This window comes from Mandrillus leucophaeus, unplaced genomic scaffold (assembly GCF_000951045.1).
Source record: "Mandrillus leucophaeus isolate KB7577 unplaced genomic scaffold, Mleu.le_1.0 Scaffold763, whole genome shotgun sequence".
NCBI lineage: Eukaryota > Metazoa > Chordata > Mammalia > Primates > Cercopithecidae > Mandrillus > Mandrillus leucophaeus.
The window spans coordinates 1,105,761-1,128,413 of NW_012108286.1; the positions used below are offsets into that span (position 1 = coordinate 1,105,761).

The 22,653-nt window shown below is 38.1% G+C and overlaps 2 protein-coding genes across 9 annotated transcripts in view; one reads left to right on the forward strand and one right to left on the reverse strand.

Moving 5' to 3' along the window:
- The first annotated feature begins 466 nt into the window (after positions 1-466).
- On the forward strand, positions 467-22,249 carry RPE (ribulose-5-phosphate-3-epimerase). 8 transcript variants are annotated; one of them, XM_011966533.1, is made up of 7 exons: positions 473-687; positions 7,632-7,711; positions 13,631-13,770; positions 14,182-14,316; positions 15,158-15,244; positions 15,453-15,550; positions 17,351-22,249. In XM_011966533.1, the coding sequence occupies exons 1-7, from the start codon at positions 566-568 to the stop codon at positions 17,364-17,366; spliced, it is 678 nt and encodes a 225-aa protein (XP_011821923.1). In that variant the 5' UTR covers positions 473-565; the 3' UTR covers positions 17,367-22,249. The 8 variants fall into 8 exon arrangements, with proteins under 8 accessions (XP_011821927.1, XP_011821928.1, XP_011821923.1 ...); XM_011966537.1 differs by lacking the exons at positions 7,632-7,711; positions 15,453-15,550 and adding an exon at positions 1,336-1,355 and having other exon boundaries at positions 467-676; positions 17,351-20,994; XM_011966535.1 differs by lacking the exon at positions 15,453-15,550 and having other exon boundaries at positions 17,355-22,249.
- The window catches only part of KANSL1L (KAT8 regulatory NSL complex subunit 1-like), a 139,660-nt gene continuing 135,412 nt past the window's right edge, over positions 18,406-22,653 (reverse strand). The window contains exons 14-15 of the mRNA XM_011966531.1: positions 21,690-21,858; positions 18,406-20,825 (exon numbers count right to left, since the gene is read on the reverse strand). Of these exons, the coding sequence (XP_011821921.1) occupies positions 20,595-20,825; positions 21,690-21,858 (400 nt within the window). The 3' untranslated portion in view covers positions 18,406-20,594. The remainder of the gene's footprint in view (positions 20,826-21,689; positions 21,859-22,653) is intronic.

Consider the following 22,653-nt stretch of genomic DNA (forward strand, 5'->3'; position numbering starts at 1 on the left):
TAAAGCTGGGCACTGTCTTTACAGATGAGGAAACCTAAGTAAGAAGTGACTTGCCAGGTCACCCAGCTAGTATCTAGCAGAGCCAGGGTTCCTCCAGCTCAAAAGAAGAGCTCTAAGAGAAATACGAGGGAAGAAGGTTTTTAATTGTTGTTTTAAAGGGCCAGCATAGGCGCTGGAGAGGAAAGGAACGCATATGCAAAGGGTGGAGAAACAAAAGGTGATGTGAAGTCAAGAACCGAGGAGAAGGAACTGTAGGGGAAGCAAAGCGAAAAAAGGTTGAGAAACGCCTTGAGTGCTGCGAGGACTTTAAGATTCAAACAGCATAAGAAGGAAGGTCAGAACTAGGAACACGACTCCCGTGTGCCACGCCCCGCCCCAGGCGGACAGCAGAGACCGCCTCACGCCAGGAGGAGGCGGAACTTCCTCATCGCAGAGTCGCTGCTTCCCGTACAGTCCGGAAGCCTGTACGGAGAAGGGGCGGGGCCAAAACTGCCCGCCCAATCGGAGTGACGCTCTAGTCTTGCCGGGGGACTCGTGGGGTAACTTGCTCTGGGGAGCCAGCGGTATGGCGTCGGGCTGCAAGATTGGCCCGTCCATCCTCAACAGCGACCTGGCCAATTTAGGGGCCGAGTGCCTCCGGATGCTAGACTCTGGGGCCGATTATCTGCACCTGGATGTAATGGACGGGTAACTCCTCCGGGCTCCGGTCGGGCTTGCCGCGCGGGGGGCGGGATCAGCGCACCTTTATTTAGTGCCTGTTGGATGTACCGCGTCCCTGTGCCACCGAGCGCCTCACTCTGAACGCGATGCTAGGAGGGGAGTTGGGTAGGACCCCTGGAGGCTCTGGCAGGAGCAGAACTGTCGCGGCATCCTGGGTTGCGGCCGGATCCCAAACCTCAATTCCTCCCCTCCCCCCCCACGTAACGTGTGGTCTTCCATCACTTAGGACCCGGAAGCGACCTAAATCTTTAGGACGTTTCTTCACTTTCAGCTACAGAAACTGAGGCCCAAGGGGAGAAGCATGACTTGCCCAAGCTCATATAGCTAGTTAGTGGCAAAGCTGGGGAGACAGACTTCTGTAACGATTAAAGTTGGCACCTGCAGCGAGGTTCCCGAGTTCTGCCACTTGCTGGGTTACCTTGGACAAGCCACTAACCTCATTGAGCTTCAGTTTCACAATTTGAAAAATGGAACTACTAATAGAACCTACCGCTTAGGCATCTTTGGAAGATGAAATGAGCGAGTACATGTAAGGTTTACAGTGCCTGGCGTATATTAAGTTCTCTGTAATTGTTACATCATTATTAAAAGTCTGATTTCCTATTTTCTCTTCAGGCACCCTGCTCTTCAGGGAGGTCAGTTTTTTGTAAGTAATTTTTAAGCACTGTAGATACAGCACATAATATTGTTTGGAATCAGGATATTAGTTTCTGAAGTTGGTGATAGAATGAGGAAACAACCCCACAGAAAATAGTAAGACTCCCTCAAGATTACAGAAGATTGTGACAGACTTGCAGCTTGGCCCTTCCTGGGTTTGCCAAGTAGTTCTCTGAGCCCCACTGTTAACTGACTATAAAAATCATAAATGCCATTATCTTGAGTGGGGATGGAAAAATAAATTTATTTTAAATAGGTAAAAACCCTGTGTTTCCTCATTCAATTTGCAAATTGGTGTTATTTTCAAAAGATGATGATTTCCTTTTCTTTTTAATGTTAATCTGACTTTGAAGAATTTTATCTTCCATTGCTCTATGTGGTTAAATGTATTGTTTCTCTTTTGCATTTTACTCAGTTACCTTAGGAGTCCACCCAACTGATAATGACAAAACTTTGGCCATAGAGTACTAAGAATAGGCCAAATGTGTAAAAAGTTTAATAAATGTTCTCTCTCACAAAGGTTGGCCTTTAGCTGGCCATTATATGTAATTGTACTTATTTACTTCATTTTTAACACCTTTGCTTGAAAGCCTTAAACTGTCACAGGTAATACCCTGAGTGTGTACCTCAAAAATAAGTAGCTACATTTTTGTGCTAGAGTAAACACCTAGAGGGTCACAGGATGGAATAAGCTACATGTGTATTTGTGAATCTGTTTGACACAGAAAGCAATTTGGTTTTAATTAAACTATGTTTGAGTAAGTTAATGGTTGGGGAAAGTAATTGTTTCAGTTCACCAGTCAGGATTATTAATGATAACCATAATAGCAATGTTTATGAGCACTTGACTATTTCCGTTCTGGCGTTTTTTGTGTGTGAATTAACTCACCCAGCCGTTTGAAATTGATGTTACTACCACCAGCATTTGACAGCGAGGAGTTGGGCACAGAGAGGTTAAGTCATCTGACAGTGGTCTTGTAAATAGTGGAGCCAGGGTTGGAAGCAATGCAGCAACTTGTGTTGTCTCAAATTAAATGCTTTCTGTGGGTCCTAGGTTTACAGGGAATGGTCTTTGGCCTCAAAAAAGCAACTAATAATTTGTATACTTATTTTTGTTAACTGTATACTTATTGTTATTAACTTATTTCATGTCTTTCCTGCTCCCCTGTAAGCTTCCTGAAAGCCAAGTTTTTTTTCTTTTTGCTCACCTATGTATTCTTTGCTGGAAAAGCACCATAAGGAGCTTAGTAATCATTGGCTGAATGAATGAATGGCTTAATCATAATAGGAGGAGTCTCTCAGGAGTCACTTTTGTCCCCTCGCAGCTCTATGGCAGACTGAGCTCAATAAGATAAATTGGATCCATAAAATGGATCAGAGTTTTGGGAACAAAAAAATTTTTAAAAAGTACTTGTTTTTTATTTATTCCTCTTCCCCTTTGCCAGGAGGTACTTTGGTTTGGAGAAACTGAATTCTGCATACACAATTTTAAAATTATTTCTCTTTTAATCTTCTCTACTTTCTGAGTTAAAAGCTGTTTTTATTCCCCTTTTGCAAAGGAGAAAACCAGTGTAGGGAGGTTCAGCTTCTTCCCTGATGTCTCACCAGATTCAGCAGAGGCCGGCAGAGCTGGTGCCAGGGCCCCTACGTGATGTGCTGTGGTGTCTACTAGGCTAGGGCTATGAAAGTGCAGCCACAATGTGCCTTCCCCCTCAGGACTGCCTTCATGGTTTTTTTTCCTGGCCCCTTTTTAAAATCTCATCCAACATTACACTTTGGATGTGCTTGTTGTTTTCTAGTCTCCTCCCCACCGAGACCTCCAATTTCTCCCCTGGTTACAACTGAATTTCTTCATTTAGAAAGTCGGAAACCGGTTTGCGGAGTACTGTGGAAGATGGAGCACTAGCATGACTGGATATGTGAAACAAAGGACAAGCGGATTCTCTGGGGAAAAAAAAACTAGAAAGCATAAATACATCATGACAGGACAGTGACTAGAATGTGTTCATCCTAACCGTGGGAACAGAGCAAAGAATTTCTAAATTAGCAAACTAATTTCTAAATTAGCTACCAGGATTTAAAACTAGGACGATTTCACATTTCTGACTTTTGCTGCATTTCTCACTTTTGGGGGAAAAAAACAAAAACAAACAAACAAAAAAAACAAAAAAACAAAGACTTCCAGCACTGGGTCCTCAGTCTTACAAGGTGACACGCGCTGGAGCTGACAGGGGCAGCGTCACCTTTAGTCATCCGGGATGTACTTCATTTGGCGCCTTTCCCTATCTGCTCTGTTTTGCTCTTTGATGTTATCTACTAACCCCCAGCAGCATTTGAGTTTGTGATTCCTGATTCACAGGAAGATTGTTTTCTAGTTACAGTCCTGTACCTTTTATAGGAAGATTGTTTTCTAGTTACAGTCCTGTACCTTTTATAGCGACTCTAATCCTCCTCTTACCATCTTTGCGTTGTTGGGAGATAGGGTAAATGGCTTGATCTGGCTGCAGTAGATTGTGTTAGAATTATGTAAGTGAAGCTTAGGAGTGATGATGGAATGTGAGAGAGAAAATTGTATCGTTGTATTACAAAAATTATAGTGTAATTCCAGTGAGTCCCTGGGAGAAAGGGATACCTTTTTATTGTATTTAATTTCTTTCACAGTTAACCGACTCCAGAAAATAAAGGAATAAGAGGCAGAATAAGATAATGATGAAGCATAATTTTTAATGAAGTTTCTCTCCATTAAAGTGAAATAGTTAAGTGTTTTCCAAGCTGGTCTGTTAACTCCCTCTGGCATTTATTAAAAAGTCAGATTCCTGGTCCTCTTTGGAGTCAGTAGGCTGAGGTGGAGACTAAATACATTAGAACTGCTCTCATGGTTACTGTTTGGTGAATTTGAGACACCCTGACTTCATGCTTAGGATTGTAGCCCTTTTTTGTTATGGCTCAGCATAGCCTTTGGGTTTTTTGAGACTGCTGGTGCGTTTTTGTTCTTCCAGTATACTTTGTGAACCTAGCATTTAATTGATTTTCAGAAGCACAAATTAAGTCACATAACTGTAGGGATAGTATTTTTATACGTTTTGTTTAGGTTTTCCCAAAAAAGTAGAAGTGTATTTTTTTTTTTTTGGTTCTCGTGTTTACTCGGGAGGTGGATATTATACTTTTATTTTCATGATAAATGAAACCTACTGTTAAGACAACAAAACTATTTCCCAGACTACACAGCATAATGAAAGAACAGTATGTGAAATTCAAATCTTTAACTCCAGAGTTGTAAAGCATTCGGTAGACCTTACTGCCTGCTTCTGTGACCCTTATTTCAAGTTTTAAGTAAACACATACATCTTATCCACAGCCCTGACAATCATTGCTCAGGCAAATGGTAGAATCACTTTTTTAATGATAGAAATTAAACCTCCAAAGACCAAGGTGTTATTGAGTGAAAGTGTCTGTACCCATCCGCCTTACCTGTCCCTCTCCGATGTGTCCTGAATCCTTACCTCTCTCTCTTGAATCTCTTCTCCGCTAGACTTGTTCCCCATTTGTTTCGTTAGTTGTTGTTATAGGGACAGATGAGCATAGTAGTTAAGAGCCTGGACTTGGTAGCCGTAGTGCCTATGTGTAACTCCCGCCCCCAGCGCTTACTGGTTGTGTGACCTTGGGCCTCTGTTCCTCATCTGTAGGATACAGTTAATAAAAGTACCTACCTCATAGGGTTGTTGTGAGGTTTTAATGATTTAATATATAGAAAGTCTTTAGAACTGTGTGTGGCCCACGTATAAGTTTGGTTTTTATTAACAGTCATTCTACCTGTCATCTTAACTGTAAGGCCTTAAACATAGTTTGTATTTTAACTCCCCTCCCACACACCTAATCATTTAACGGATCCGATCAGTTTTGCCTGTTTTGTCATTCTTAGTGTTCCTTGCCACTTACCAAGTGGCAGTTGCAATTACCTACCCTGTTGTAATTTATTTCCCATTCTATCTTATTTATTAATATTTCTTGCTTTAAGATCTTACTTCATATTTCCAGCAGGACAAAAGTCCAGACAATGAGCTTGGCCTTTGACGCCTCTAATGTGATACTACCCACCTCCCATCTTTTTTTCACACTAGCCAAAGTTGGTCAATACCACTCTCCACGTCTTTGACTATAACTTGCTTGTTTCTGCTTTTGCTTCATTTTCAGCCTTTGTTTCTTTTCCCATCTTTATGAATCCTATTTTGTAAATCTCATGAACTTCTTTCTTAATGTTCTCTAATACTTGCTCTTATTTTATGTATATTTTGTCTATAATCACATGCTACCTGCCTGTTATTGTATAGCTTTTCTTGTAATCCTCATATAGGATAATACCTGCTGCTTTAACAAAGCCCAGATTTCAGTAGCTTAGTTCTAGTTTCTCCTCATGTAAGAGTTCAGTGTGAGTGTTCTTCCATTCTGTGTCTCTTCCATTCTGTAAGGGCTTTGTTGGCAGAAGGGTAAAGTGGCAATAGGAAAAGAATTCTCCTTAACCTTCCGGACTCTGCAGTGACACACGTTACTTGCACTCACAGTCCGGTGGTGAGAGTTAGTCACATAAGCCACTTGGATGTAAAGGGAACAGGGAACTGGGATGTAAAGTCACATGGGTCACTTGAATGTAAAGGGAACTGGGCATGAGAAGGTTTGACTGAGTTGACATCCCACTGACAACTATACGATAGCAGTAGGGTTGTGAATTCTGGTGAGTCCTTAGCTGTCAATCTCTGTCATCTCTTGCCAGTGAGATGGTAAGCTCCTAGGAAAAACAGGAACTGGAGCATATTTCTTTACAAAACAGTATTCTGAAGCACCTAGTATGGTACTTGCATATAGGAGATTTTATTATTATGATTATTGTTTTTATTTTTTTTTTGAGACAGAGTCTTGCTCTGTTGCCCAGGCTGGAGCGCAGTGGCGCAATCTCGGCTCACTGCAACCTCCACCTCCTGGGTACAAGCGATTCTCCTGCCTCAGCCTCCCGAGTGTCTGGGATTACAGATGCACGCCACCATGCCCAGCGAATTTTTGTATTTTTAGTAGAGATGGAGTTTCACCATGTTGACCAGGCTGGTCTTGAACACCTGCCCTTGTGATCCACCCACCTCGTTCTCCCAAAGTGCTGGGATTACAGGTGTGAGCCACTGTGCCTGGCCCTGGTTTTGTTAAATATTTAAGTAAACTAGTGATAGAACAAAAAGATTAACTGGAGTAACGTAAAGGATAAATACCGTGGGTCTGGTAGACTTGATTTGTTTTTGTTTTTGTTTTTGAGATAAGTCTCGCTTTGTTGCCCAGGCTGGAATACAGTGGCGCAATCTTGGCTCACTGCACTCTCCGTCTCCTAGGTTCAAACGTCTCCTAGGTTCAAACGATTCTCCTGCCTCAGCCTGCTGAGTAGCTGGGATTACAGGTGCATGCCACCACTCCCAGCTAATTTTTGTATTTTTAGTAGAGACAGGGTTTCACTACGTTGGCCAGGCTGGTTTGAACTCCTGACCTCAAGTGATCTGCCTGCCTCAGCCTCCTGAAGTATTGGGGTTACAGGAATGAGCCACTGCACCCAGCTGGTAGACTTAATTTGAATCCACTTCACAAATTATTAACTGAGATACTTAAGGATATTATTTATCTTGTGCTCTTCAAAGGGGATAATAATAGCATCTACTCTATAAGGCTGTCGTGAAGATGAAGTGAAGTAAATTACAGTACTTGGCATGTAGTAAACCCTCAGTGAAAGGTGGTCATTATTAATAAACACATCACGTTTCTTTATTAGTCATCTTTAAGAAGGTTTAAAGAAACTGTCATTTAATGCCCTGTGATAGAAGTGATTAGAAGAAGTCACAGGCCTCCTGAGACAGACTAGGATTCAGATCAGTGTTAAGAGTCCAGAACTTACTAACTGGTGTGTGACTTGGGCAAGTCATAAAGCCTGAGGGTTTCTGATTTTGTCATCTCTCCATTTCTACCTGTTGTGGGTTGTGAATTACAGAGTCAAATCATTATGAAAATATATGTGACATGATTTGTTGAAATGTCAAGAAGACATTACCGGGTAAAACCAAAATGACCCAGTATTTTTAGTGTTATTTAATACTGATGATTAAGTATTAAATTGGAAAACATTGCACACAATCCCCTCAACCCGTGTCAGAATTCATATTGAGAGAGATACAGAAACTGAATTGAAAACATTTTCAGAGTAGATTTTGTTTGTCTTGTAGGCATTTTGTTCCCAACATCACCTTTGGTCACCCTGTGGTAGAAAGCCTTCGAAAGCAGCTAGGCCAGGACCCTTTCTTTGGTAAGTGGGTGTTATGCCATCTGAAGCTGGATGTGTTGCTCAAGTAAAGGAAAACTGGATGGTTGATTTTTTTTAACTTCCAAGTTCATCTGGCACCCTTTCCCCAACTTCCCTATGCTGGGTCTTCATTGGCCTGACTCCAGTAACAAGCCAAACTTCTTCCTGCCTCTGGGCCTTGGCTCATCTGTGTGGAAAGGTAGTAGCTTGGCTGGCTGCCACATCTTTGGGCCTCAGGTCATTTGTCAGTTCCTCAGAGAGGCCTTTTTGAGCACCCTCTCCCAAATTAACCTTTATCCAATTGTCTTATCACCTGTTGGTTTTCCTCTGAGAACTTCCTTTGATCTGCGATGACTTTTATTAGACTGTAAACTCTGAGGGTAGGGATCGAATCCACTTTATTTACTGTGGTTTTCCCAAAGCTAAGCATTGACATGATCAGGGCTCAGTGTGATTGTTAAATGAGTTTATGAATCAGTTGATTTATGGTCCAGAAGCCATTTGTTTTGTGCAAATTGGAGCTTTCTACAAGTGGTGCCTAAATATTCACTCCAATGTCGTAGTACAATGTAAATTAAGATTTTTAAGATTACTTAGTGGCCTACAAGTGATTTATATTAAGTTAGCAATGTCTCACCTGTCAGATCTCTTAAACATGAGAAATTGTACACGTTTTTTTAAGTAGTGTTATTTATTTTTTTCTTTTTTTAAGAAAAGAGGCTGAGTTTTGCCATGTTGCCCAGGCTAGTCTCAAACTCCTGGGCTCAAGCAATCCACCTGCCTTGGCCTCCCAAAGTGCTAGGATTACAGGCTTGAGCCACCACGCCTAGCCTAAATAGTTTTTTAAATGTAACTTAGAATTTAATAGAACTTAGATTCTTTTTAATTAGCATATTGTTGACCAGTTTTATGAAGGACTCTGTGCTGTTCGCTATGGTAGTCATAAGCCACATGTAGCTACTAAAATTAAATAAACTTAAGTTCGTGACCAGAATGGCCAACATGGTGAAACCCCGTCTCTACTAAAAATACAAAAATTAGCCAGGCATGGTGGCGCACGCCTATAATGCCAGCTACTCAGGAGGTTGAGGCATGAGAAGCTCTTGAACCTGGGAGGTGGAGATTGTAGTGAGCTGAGATCATTCCACTGCACTCCAGCCTGAGTGACAGTGTGAGACTCCATGTCAAAAAAAAAAAATTTTTTTTTTAAATTAAATTACATAAACTTAAAAATTCAGTTTCTCATTTACATTAATCGTGTTGCAAGTCTTCAGTCACATATTGTGCAGTGCAGCTATGGGACATTTCCAATATCACAGAAAATTCAGTTGGATACAGTCTTCAGCCTCTGCATAGGATCCATCTACTTTGAGTACACCAAAGAAAATGTACATTATTACCTCATTTATGTGGCATAAGGAAACAATGTTCCACCAATATGTTCACCATTTTGAAATTTCCAGATAATGGGATATAGTCCTCTGATTATCTAAACTTTTTTTTAAGCCATAGTTAGCTTATATAGCAGATACCATGACTTTTCCTATGTATTAAGGTTGTTCTCATGACCGTGAGAGGTGGGTGAAATACAGAGCATTGTTTGCTCCCACTGTACAATCAATGGCCAGAATCCTCGCTTCTGGCTTTGTTGTGTGAATTTTTTTAATGCTTTCTTTTTTTTTTCCTTTTTGCTCCCTTTTATTTGGGCTCCCATTGTCACACCATACTATTGTCTATATCATTTCCTGTCAGTGCCTTTCCTTTTAACAATCCTGTGTTGCTGCCACCACACACAATCTGCTTTTTCTTGTTGTTTTTAATTTGTTGATAAACTTGCTAATTAATATTTCTAGAATTTTATCTGAAAGATAAATCCATTTACTTTAATGTTTGGGTTTTGTGACCCTTGTTTTTCGGTTTTTGGCTTTTTGTTGTTGTTGTTGCTTTAAGAGACAGACTCCGTCTATTACCCAGGCAGGAGTACAGTGATACAATCATAGCTCACTGCATCCTTGAACTCCTGGGCTCAAGCAGTCCTCCCGCCGCAGCTATAGCTAGGACTACAGGTGTGTGCCACCACACCCGGCTATTTTTATTTTTATTTTTATTTTTTTACTTTTTGTAGAGATGGGATCTCCCTGTATTGCCCAGGCTGATCTTGAACACTTGGGCTCAAGCCATCCTCCTGCCTTGGCCTCCCAAAGTGTTGTGATTGTAGGTGTAAGTCACTGAGCCCAGCTACCTTTGTTTTTTATATTAAGAAACATTTGTTTAATTCTTGGATTTTGGTTGTTGGATAATTGATACATGAATGTATTCTAGGACCAAGATTACATGTTGTGTTGTATATGTAACGCTAACATTCTTAACTCTTCAGTTTTCATGTTGAGTAGAAATAAACGTCTAAGAAATAAAGTGATAGGGAAAAGTCTGTTCCTGTTATTGTCTAAATCAGTGATCCTCAAGTACTTTGTATAAGGACTCACACAATTCCTTAAGACCCTTGCAGGTCATCCATGAGAGTATATCAAAACTATTTTCATAATACTAGGAAATTATTTGCCATTATTTCTACTGATGGTTCAAAAACATTGATGAGTTAGTTTGCTTGTGCCTTAACCAACTCAAGGCAGGGACTATATCAGGAGTTGTTATATTCTTCATCATCATGCATTTGCAATAAATATCCTTGATGAAGCAGTACAAATTAATAAATCTTGGTCCTTGAATACATGCCTTTTTAATACTTTGTGTGACAAAGTAGGAAGTGCATATAAAGCACTTGTGCTGCATTGCTGCATATTGGAATTGGAACATAATGGTTTTCTCAAGGAAAACTACTTGTACCATAGAGGTATGATCTGAACTATCTGCTTTCCTCCAGAACACTATGTTTATTTGAAAGAACAACTGACAGATAAACTATGGTTTTTCAGACCTGGCTATTTTAATGACTTTTAAAAAATGTTAACTAAATGAGGCTGTCTCTTCAAGGAAAGATACCTTGTCAGTTTTTGTTCCCAAAATTAGAATTTTGAAGAACTTGTGTATCTTACCACTGTGGATTTGATAGCGTCCCAACAGTTAACAAGCTTTTCTGATGAGATCTGTAGTTATTTTAACAAATGTAATTTTGGGGTACTATGGAATGAAATCTGTCACTATTTGTAAGATGTGTATAACTCAGTAAATCAGTACTTAAAATACCCATTCAAAATACAAGACAAACAATGGGTTTTAATGTAACAAAGAATGAAAAGCTTATTGATAGGGTTTACAGAGTGCGCATTGCAGCTAACCTTTATAAAATTACCACTCAGTCCATTTAAGGTAGGCTAGGCTAAGCTATGACGTTTGGTATGTTAGGTATATTAAATGCAGTTAGACATAACAGTATTTTCAATTCAGGATGAGTTAATTGGGATGTAACCCCACTGTAAATCATAAAACATCTGTGTTACAACAGATTGGATATGGAACAGATGTGAGAATGTAGGTGTCTTCTATTAAGCCAGACACCGAAGACTTGCAAAAATGTAAAACAAACAATACCACTCTTAATTAATATGTAATAGAGGTATCTTTTTTGAGACAGTCTTGCTCTGTCGCCCAGGCTAGAGTGCAGTCGTGGCCTTCATACGTCCTTGAAGCCTCAGTCTTCCTGGGCTTAAGCAGTCCTCCCACCTCACCCCTCCCCTCCAGTAGCTGGGACTGCAGGATCACACTACCATGCCTAGCTAATTATTCTGTTGTTGTTGAGAAGGAGTCTTACTACGTTGCCCAGGATGGTCTCAAACTGGGCTCAAGCCATCCTCCCTTCTCAGCCTCCTAAGATTATAGGTGTGAGCCACCGTACCCGCCAAAAATTACGTGCTTTAAAATGTCTTAGTTTGAATTTCTTATACATTAAATATCTATAAATATAACCCATATCAACAGAAGTTTCTTGGGGTCTTTATTAATTTTTAAGAGTGTGAACTCCTGGGCTCAAGCAATCCACTTGCCTTGGCCTCCCAAAGTGCTAGGATTACAGGCTTGAGCCACCACACCTAGCCATATATAGTGAGTGTTTTTTTTTAATGTAACTTAGAATTTAATAGAACTTAGATTCTTTTTGATCAGCATATTGTTGACCAATTTTATGAATAATAGATTATGATTGTAATAGATGATAATAGAATGATAATAGAATGTTTGAGAATTGCTGATCTAATGTTAACTGTACACGGATTTGCTGAACTACTGACTCCCTAAACACATAGAAATTCTCCATTGAGGGTTGCTAGTGATTACTGGATGCTAGAGATTGAGTAAGGATGACATAGCTAGCAGTCTGGTAACTTACGGAATGAATAGAGTAGGTATTTTCAACCAGCTTGAATTTTCCTTGTTTATAATTCAAAGAATAAGAAACACCAGATTTAATACTTTTTTTAAAGAATAAAGTTTTACCTATTAAAATGTGTTCTAATTTAGGCCGGGTGTGGTGGGCCATGCCTATGATCCCTGCACTTTGGGAAGCCAACATGAGAGGATCACTTGTGGCCAGGAGTTAAGTGAAACCTCATCTCTATTTAAAAAAAAAAAAAAAAAATTCTCATACAGTTACTTTTGGTGGATTAGAAATACAAATGTTAATCTTGACTTTATTAGTCAAGCTTTATACTCTCTTTTTCTGACTTTTTTTTAAAGGCTTTGTTGTATTTCATAATTGTTCTGGAATGTTAGAATTTTTTTTTCTGAAGTATAGCTTGGCTGTATCAGAAATGTGCTTCCTCTAGCAAAATAAAAAACTCAAAACCTCTCCTCACTACATTTATCAAACACAGGATGCTTCACAGTGTTATTTCTTGGTTTAGCTTGTTTTAAGCTGCCCTCTCCTTCTCATGAAATGCTGTTATGATTTAAGTCAAGATCTTTAAGCAGGCCATGCCCATTTTCACCTTATATGTTCATATGGATCAAGCTTTAGCATTAGGATGGATATCAGGTTTCTTGTAGTCAACATGTCCTTCCCCCTAAATTTGTTCTTGCAGTCTTTTGCCTCTCAATTAATGGCAGTTCCATTCTTCTAGTTAATAAGTCCAAAATCCTTGATGCCATCTTTGTTTTCCTCTCATCTGTCTATCCGTGGAGGATCTTCTCGTCCTCCACATCTCATCCATCCACAGCTCTCTTTGCTCTTATTTCAGAACATATCCATCCTGAATTGCTGCCATCATTTTTCACCTGGGTTATTGCTATCGTAGCTTCCTCAGTGGATAGTATCTTGTCACTTCACTGTGGTGATTTCTCCCAGTGGCCTGCAGAATGCCGTAGGGTTTCTCCTCACTACGTGCTTCCCTGACCTCTGACTGGTGTATCTCCTTCCTCATGCACACCAGCCATATTAACTGCCTATCTAGTGTGCATTTTACTTCCTTATTTTGTTTATTGTTTGACTGTCCCATTAAGAATGTAATCCCTGTGACAGGAGAGTTTCATGTTTTTGCTCTAACCCTAGGACCTAGAATAATTAATAGTGCAGTAATTGCTCAATAAATTGAAAGAAGAAATGAAAAGAATCACTTAATTTTCCTAGAGGAAACTAGTCTGCATGGATAATATGATATATTCTTTAAGTTTTGTAGAGTGGCATTTCCTGGACCTGGACCTAGATTTCCTGATTTTTAGATGTTACCTTTTTATATACAGCACTGTATGCTTTTTGTGGGAAAAGAGTTTTTGTAAATGAATTTAAATAAATCTTTGTCTTCAGAATAAGAGGAAACTACCTATACTGAATTATAACTATTGAAATAATGATTTGTGTGATGCCCAAAGAGTTCATATCCGAAGTGGCAAAAACTGCATACAGGTTGGCTTCCAATAGCATGAACCAGGTATTTTTCAGTAATATTTTGAAGTGTCTTTTCTTTCTAGACATGCACATGATGGTGTCCAAGCCCGAACAGTGGGTAAAGCCAATGGCTGTAGCAGGAGCCAATCAGTACACCTTTCATCTCGAGGCTACTGAGAACCCAGGGGCTTTGATTAAAGATATTCGAGAGAATGGAATGAAGGTAAGAAACCTTCATTGGATTTGAGGTGGAATGGAATGAGAGTGTTTTGTAACGTTCACTCTCAGTTGGGAAAGATTTGCTGGAAACAGGAAATTTTCTCTTTTTTTGAGACAGAGTCTTGCTCTGTCACCCAGGCTGAAGTGCAGTGGCACAGTCAGGGCCCATTGCCTACTTTAGCAGCTGTTCTTCATCTATGATGCCAGGATTTAACTTCTTTGTCAAATAGCATTTATATATTCCACTAATATTTTCTGAAAGCTACTGCTTGTTGGAAATACTTACATTTAATAGTCTTGTTAACTTTTGAAAAATAAGAACAGATATTTCTACTGGGCCTGCTGTGCCACAATAATGTAATACAGAGGGAATTGTAAATGTCAATGTGATATAGCATATTTGTGTCTGTTACAGGTTGGCCTTGCCATCAAACCAGGAACCTCAGTTGAGTATTTGGCACCATGGGCTAATCAAATAGATATGGCCTTGGTTATGACAGTGGAACCGGGGTTTGGAGGGCAGAAATTCATGGAAGATATGATGCCAAAGGTAAAAGAAGTATTTGATTTTGGGGTGAGACTTTTACCGTGTGTTTATTCAGTAAGCATTTATTGAAAGGCTTATATATTTAGGCATGACCTGTTCTGAAGGTGAGGAGATGGGGATGCTTACAGATCATTCTGATACAGTATATAATAAATGCTGTAATGGATTTCTGATTTGGAAATCAGAGAAGTATTACATCTTTATCTTGAAATTTTCTCTTTCTTTGAGACAAAGTCTTGCTCTGTCACCTGGGCTGGAATGCAGTGATGCAGTTAGGGTTCATTGCAGCCTCGACCTCGTGGACTCAAGAGATCCTCCTGCCTCAGCGCCCTGAGTAGCTGGGACTACAGGTGCACACCACCGTGCCCAGCTAATTCTTACATATTTTAATAGAGGGGAGGCCTCACTGTGTACCCAGGCTGGTCTTGAACTCCTGGGCTTAAGCTGTCCTCCCTGCTTGGTCTGCCAAAGTGCTGGGATTAGAGGCGTCAGTCACCACGCCTAGGAGTCTTGAAATTTTCTTTTGAAACTGTTATCTCTGTAACCTTTAAATCTCTTGGAAGTTGTCATTGACTGTTGAGGATTTGTCTGTCTTCTTTCCATGACACACAGTCTCTATAAAGACATTACAGATTGCTGTTTGCCAAATAGAACAAAGCTTGCTATTAAAAACCAAGTGTTCCCCGGTAATATATTGTATTGGTATAGTTATTGTGTGAGACAATTGGAGTTTCAAGTGCTAATTTTGGCTGTTGGATTTTTTTGTTTATTTGGTTGTCTACCCCCCCACCCCCACCAACATATCCACTTTAGGAGTTACTTATTTCCTCATGTATATATCTAGGTTCACTGGTTGAGGACCCAGTTCCCATCTTTGGATATAGAGGTCGATGGTGGAGTAGGTCCTGACACTGTCCATAAGTGTGCAGAGGTGAGATTGCTCTTCAACTCTGACTAGACCAATTTCCTGTCAAGTATGTCTCCAGGACATTGTCTCATGGGCCAGCGATTCCCTCTATGGTTCCTAAGTTGACTTTCTTTCTTGGAAGAGTATTTTTTGTTCACATGTACAACTAGGAAAATAGCCATAAGTGGATTTTTTTTTTCTTTTTCTGAGACAGTCTGTCTTTGTGGCCCAGGTTGGAGTGCAGTCGTGTGATCTCTGCTCACTGCAATCTCTGCCTCCAGGGTTCAAGCGATTCTCCTGCCTCAGCCTCCTGAGTAGGTGGCATTACAGGTACCTGCCACCGTGCCTGGCTAATTTTTTTTATTTTTAGTAGAGACAGCATTTCACCATGTTGGCCAGGCTGGTCTCGAACTCCTGACTTCAAGTGATCTGCCTGCCTTGGCCTCCCAAAGTGTTGGGATTACAGATGTGAGCCACTGCATCCGGCCCATAAGTGGATATTCTAAAATCACATAAATCGTTAAATAGTAAATCCTGGTTGTCTCAGGAAGGCTGAAGAAAGTTCTTTTTTAAAAAATAATATGTTGAATTTCAGCCCTTTGGAAGATCATTAAGTTCCAGGGCCTTGGAAGTGAGAAATTTTTCCAAAATATGGAATTAAAAGATACCTCATCTCCAAGGGGGATAAAAGTAGAGAAATCTAATTGACCTAATTATTACGTTATTCTTTAGAACCTATATATTACTTAGTTGTTCCTTGTAAGAACTTGCTAGAACCATTTTTGATTAAAATTTAGCCCTGATACCCCTTTGGCTGTCTCTGTATACCTCTTTGGCTATCTGTTTACAAATAAAAACTTTTTTTTTACTTTTTTTTCAGATAGCTAGTCTAGCATAGTCAGGCTCCCGAGGATGCCAGCCCTCCTGGTAGCACCACAAGTGATTAAAATAAAACTCACATGACCTGCTTTTCTTTCACAGTGTGGTGTATCTGCTTCCAGGTTCTGTATAACTCTCACACTTTTCTGCTTGATATATACCCATCAAAAGCTTGACAGTAGTAAATACTTATGCAGGAGGGGCTGGGCAGATAATGACTGAGCTCATATCCTTTTGACTGCTTGTGGAATTGCTTTGTACAAACTGTGCTTTGCCAGTATACTACTCTGCTTTTATGCCAGAGGTTGCAAATTATTTTTGTGAAAAATCAGACCTTGGTGATGATCTTAAACAGCAGGATATGAAGAACTCCCACAAGCTTAGCATTCCAATAATGGAACACTAGGCATAAATGGGTTAACTGAAGAGATATTTGCAGTGTTAACCCTATAAAACTTACCTTTATAATTTCTGTGAGGAATATTGTTAGAAATGCTGTCATACATAAAGTGACACTGTCTGGAAAAATTTTCCTCAGCCTGTGGTTCTCCCACTTCTCCCTCTTTGTTCTTGCAGTGAATCACAAAGCAGATTGGGTTTCTATCCTCGAATCAAATCCTAGGAAGCTCAGAGTTAAATTTGGACCCAATTTTTTAGCTTTTCTTTTTTAATTTCTTTGCTTCCATATTTAAACATATGTTAAAAACTTTGTTAAAGCCACTTCAAAACCATTCTGGAATGCAATGAAGTATAAAGAGAGACATTCATTCCATTTTTTGACACAAAAATGAGAAATCACTTTAATTTTGCCGTAATTTATGGATAATTTCACATGGTAGCAATAATTGTCCTTTCACACTCACAAATTAAGAATAAAAGTTTTTTTTTTTTTTAAGTAACTAATAAAAGCATTGGTGCGTATTGGGAAAAACCTTAGTGGGCTTGAGGAGTAAAGACTTTTAAACCTTATCTAAAGAGTAGCAAAGATACCATGTAGATTATTAAGAGTTGGTTTACCAGAAAGGTCAATGATTTCTTAGACACATTTAAAAATAATCTCACATCTTCATTTGTGAACATTTTAAATTTTTCTTATTGAACTAGATTGCTTAAGTGTGCTTAATCTCAAAGTGGCTCTCATATGATTGAAATGTTGACAGATGCAAGGGTAGACATTCTAGTCCAGGAATTCTGTTTCAGGTTTTTCTCCATTTTCCTTTGAGGCGTAACCTAACTGTTTACTTCTTCCAGGCAGGAGCTAACATGATTGTGTCTGGCAGTGCTATTATGAGGAGTGAAGACCCCAGATCTGTGATCAACCTATTAAGAAATGTTTGCTCAGAAGCTGCTCAGAAACGTTCTCTTGATCGATGAAACCATAAGGAGCCCAATGTTTCTGTTCATGAAATCTCCCTTTTACTGGAAAACAGGAATATTGACTACCAAATCATAATGCAATTGAAGCTGCACTGCTTTTTTGAGCAGTTATTCATTCCAGTGATTAAAACTGATTGTGCAGAATATTCTAAGAGGTTAGAAATTGGTGTGTATAACTATGTTTTTAGTGATGCAGTTTAATGAGTAGTGAGTAAGATACTGTTTTTATTGAGAGACTTGATTTTTATAAAGAGTAAAAATACGGCTGTATTAAGGTTACAAACAGAAAAGTGTCTTAATGCCTAAGGAGGGCATATTGACTACACTACAAAAACAAATTTTGTCTGTACTTCTGAAAAGAATTTTGTTGTTTCTCAGCTGTTTTCCAAAAGCAAAGGAAGTCTTTATGGTTTTTTTCTATTTCATGTTATTTGTGATTTGTTTATAAGTTTGGGTGGGATGGCATACCATATTCTTGGTTCTTAAAATCTATCACTTTTAACCTTACACTTGATGTGTGAAAACTATAAAAACAATGTATGAAACCCAGGGGTTCTAAAATACAAGCATAGATTTTATCAGGGTGTTTTGTCAAAGCAGATTATTCAGTGATTCCTCCCCACCATTCTTAAGGATGTTAAATAGTGCTGTTGTGTTAGCTCTGAGTAGAAAGGAAAAAGTAAAACCTCTGTTTGGAAGTAATACTGGGTTGAATTCTGACCGCCCCTTTCTAGCTGGACCTTTAACAAATCACCCAATCTTTTTTGCATTTCTCCTAACTCATTTATACATTAAATGTAATTATAACAACTGTGGGGTTGTGTTGAGAATTAAGAGGTAACACTATATACCTAAAGTTTCCAGTACTAGTCCCAGAATTTAGAATATGCTCAATACAAAGTAGATAGCATTATATAAGTTTATATTTCGTGAGTTATAAAGTACTTTGATATATTCTCATTAAATCTGTAAATCACCTCTATAAGTAAGTGGTAATAATAAAGGAGGTATTTTTGTCCCCATTTAAAAAATGAAGAAATTAATGCTCAGTAGTAGGATGGTACCCTGAAAGGATCTAGGAAGTGGTAGAATTTCTGGTCTGTACTTTTACAAATGGAGCCCTTGGGAGGTCGGTTAGGTAAGAAGCTTTTTACTTAACATTGTCTTATTTCCAGTCTAATTTTACACTGTAGCAGAACCAGATGGCTGAGAATATTCTGGAACTATGGATCTTGACACCAAGGATATATTATTTTATTCCAAGAAAGATCAGGTAGGCGAAAAGATGACAGGATGCAGAGTCAATCCATAAACTAAGTATTTATAACTGTTTGAATTATAGAGAGTCTAAAAATATGTGTCAGCTATTTCATTCCTGTAAATACTCTTGCTGTGTTATAAATATGGCAAGAAATATCAGGACCAGTATCAATAGACTTCTTGAGGCTACTATAAGTTTTGAGAAATAAGGTTCAAAAAGTAAGAATGCTAACAGTTGAGCTTAGACTAGAGCTTGCTTGGGTTTCTTCCTCCATTACAAGGTAAAAATTTGTTAATGTTTGTTTTTATTTCAGCTTAGGAAAGCTTTGTGCCATGAGTAGGTCGCATTTAATAACAAGCAACACAAGGTATATAGAAATAACTTTAATTAAAAAACTTACATAGAAGATTATAATATCAGACATGACAAAGATTTGAGTTTATTTGCCTGGACAACTTGGGTTTGTCTGGCTTTTGTTTTCTTTTTCTTTAAAAATAAATGTACAGTAAAACTACAAGCAAAAGTTTGTCAGTATTGAATTTGGATTTTTTACCCCTTAAAAGGACTAGTATAATTTCCAATCTCTAACAAAAACTTAGTGTCAAATCTCAGAGATTAGGCCAAATGGCCAATATTTTCAGTTATGTGGGTAGTACAACTTGAATAACCTTTTTACATGACAAAAAGTGATTTATATAAATTGTCCTCAACTTTCACATATAAAAAAATGGTTTTATAGCCTCAAAAGGAATTTTCTTTCATATATACTCTTTAGTATCCAAATATTGAAGCTTTGTTTTTTGAAAATGTTTAATTCCCAATCTAGGATGCAAGCAAGAATATATGTCTATTTGAATAGAGTAAGCTATGGCAAAGAATGACCAAATTAGCTAGAAATAGAAATCAGACAGAATTACTAATTTCTTGCTAATCTAGAAATACAATCATTTTTTTTTTTTGAAATTTTATACTGATAGGACTTCACTGTTTGTGGCTCATTTTAAATTGGTGTCTTCATGAGACACATTAATTGGTAAAACTCAAATTGAGTTTTCAAAGATGTGATAGTATTAAATTGCACCAATATTTAACTCAAATTTGCTTGCCTTATTTTGTTAAGAGTAAACAGAAAGTAGCCTGTGTTTAGTCCCAAAGAGATCAATAATTTTGGATAAAGAAGTTTTGTGTTATCTGGTATATAAATTTCTGTAAATAACTTCTACTGTTGGTTAAACATGTTAAACAAAAAAACAACAAAAAACTTAATCTCTATATTCAAGATGTTCAGATGTCTTTTATCAGTGGAAACCTGTGTTTTATCTATACTGCAGCTTACATTTCATAGGGTAGTTCATACATGCATTTCCAAGGGGAGTCGGTCATTGCCAGTGTTTCAAAAACTACATAGGGGGATGTGTGTGTGTATGTTTATTTTATACACACATATTTGTATATTCTAATATTAAGGCAATTTTAATGAATTACCATGTATATAAAAAAATAGCTGTCACTTGGCGCACAGGTTTGTATATATGTGTATGTATGTATGGTGTGGGTACATAGTCTTAAAAATTACCCAGTAAGGTGATTTGACATCAAGTTGCAGCAATTAATATCTTGGTGTTTGTAAGTTGCATGATAAACACAAATGACTACCACTTGTCTGTAGATGAAAAGCTGGTTACCCTTGTGGTTCCAGAAGGAAAAACAGACTTATCTTGCCTGTTTCATAAACAGCATAAAAGATTAATACATGCAGAACATGCTCTTATTCTGGAGGGGATGGGAGACCCAGAACAGGGCTTTATTTCCTCCCATCTTTCCTACATTTACATAGTTTTCTTAACCTGTTCCCTGTCACCTATTTTTTTTAACATTAGTAAGTCCTAGATCAAAGGTTTTGTATTCTTCTATTCCATCTGACTGCTTTTTTGGATGGTGGCCATTCTCTGGTACACTGGTACCGAAGATTTCACCATGGAAAACTGTGCTTGACCATTCAACCCGATCGTTTTTTTCATCTTCACATAATAAGGCTGCCATGTCTTCACCCTTCAGTGGAAAAGTCCGTCGTTCCCACCACAAAGACTGAAAGGGGAAACATTTTCAGTTAAGTTTCAACTAATGTGTTTTGTTTAAATTCATCTAACAAGTAATCTGTACATATCTATATTGTAATAATTATTGTTCTGTTCTTTTAGCACATAACTGTACAATTTTTCATTTCAACTTAAATAGCAACTCAAAAGGGAATATACTGAGAATTCTTGAGTGACTTTTGGGATTCATTTCTTTACTTTGCCTCTGCCAAGAAGAGGAAATGCTGCCACAGGCAGTGGTCTTCATTTCCAACCTAAGAGCACTTTGGGAAAGTGTTCTCAGGTTTGATATACTTCTACAATGTCTTCATTTTCATTATTAAAGGTACCTATTAACTTTTTCTTTCCTGAGCTTTCTGCAACTTGCCTGTTAATTCTATAATCTCCATTCCATTCTAGATCTAGATCTTTTTCTGTGTCTATTTATGAAGAAAGGTGTAAGAATTTTATGGATGCAGTGTTAGAAAGCAGCACCTTTAAGGTAGGAACTGGGTCTGTGGTGAGGCATGTAAAAATCTTAAGATATGAGGAGAAAGAAATAGCAGCTAACGTTGGCCATGTAGCAGGTGCTATTCTTCATCAATCAGGTTTGTTTTGTAATGAAACTTTGATAGTACTCCATTCTCTAATAGATGAATGAGTACTTGGAGGTTCGTATTGACTTGTTACACAAGGTGACTGTAGTTAGTAGTGGACACAAAATGCTGGAATACAGATCTTCTCTACCTAACTATCTTATTGAATTTGTTATGTAATGATGTAATAAAGAAAATTAATTTTTTTCAAGTAGTTTCTACAAACAAGTAGTTAAAAGGCAAGGAATGAGAAGTTTAATCATATATATTGCACTTACCTTGGTTTCTTGACTTTGATTTAAAGAAGGTAAGCCATATGCACACAGATCCTGGTTCTCTGAAGGAAGCTCAGGAGGACTTGCAGCAGCACATTGCTGACTGCTACTAAAGTTATTAGGGTATTCTTTCAAAAGCAAGTCATGTCCTTCAACATTTTTACTGTAAGGTCTAGCAAGAAAATCAGGAAAACACAATTATTTGTTATTTTTTGAGGTCTTGAAAATTTATGAACAACCCAAGGTATCACTGAGTCAAGTTAACTTGGTAACTTTAAACAGTTTTGCCCAAAGATTTTTAAAAATTCCTCTGGTGCTATTTATTACTTTCGTACTCAGAGGATGAAACAGTACTTTATGAAATATTTTACCGAATTATAATAGGGGGAGGGGTGTTCTTGCTGTTTATTTGGTTTGTTTTTGTCTTTTGTCTGACTAATTAAACAAAAGATACTCCTTAACTAAAACGACTACCAGACTTCACACAATCTTGCTTTTTGAGTTTTGGCTCTTTTAAAAATGATCAAATGTATAATAAATATAAAATAACAGGGATTTTCTCACATAATAATAATGTCTGATTTACTTCCCCTTCCCTCAAAGCTCATTTGTGTTTCTAAAAGTATTTTAGGCTTTTTTGCATTTTAGACTAAACAGGTTTCTTGAGAAATTTTTTATTTTTTAAAAAAAAACATATTTTAGAAGTAGTGATGTTAAAATGGATTACCTAAACTCCAGTCCCCAGTGTGAGGTCCATTATTAAAGTAGATTGAAATGAACTACTTCATATATACAGAGAATTTTCACATTGTTAGTTAAATCTATTCCTGAGGCTGACAATGTAAGAAACAGTAAAATACAGAAACTAATTTCATCATTATAGAATTAGCTCAAATATATTTTGAATACAAGCTCATTCTGTGTAGTATTTTATTTCTGGTGCACAAATAGCTGATGTTACAACATC

Excerpts from the sequence above, each read along its gene's own strand:
- RPE (XM_011966532.1), top strand. The coding sequence starts at position 566 with ATGGCGTCGGGCTGCAAGATTGGCCCGTCCATCCTCAACAGCGACCTG. Across the intron at positions 688-7,631 it reads CACCTGGATGTAATGGACGG|GCATTTTGTTCCCAACATCA; the intron begins GTAACTCCTCCG and ends TTTGTCTTGTAG. Across the intron at positions 7,712-13,630 it reads AGGCCAGGACCCTTTCTTTG|ACATGCACATGATGGTGTCC; the intron begins GTAAGTGGGTGT and ends TTTTCTTTCTAG.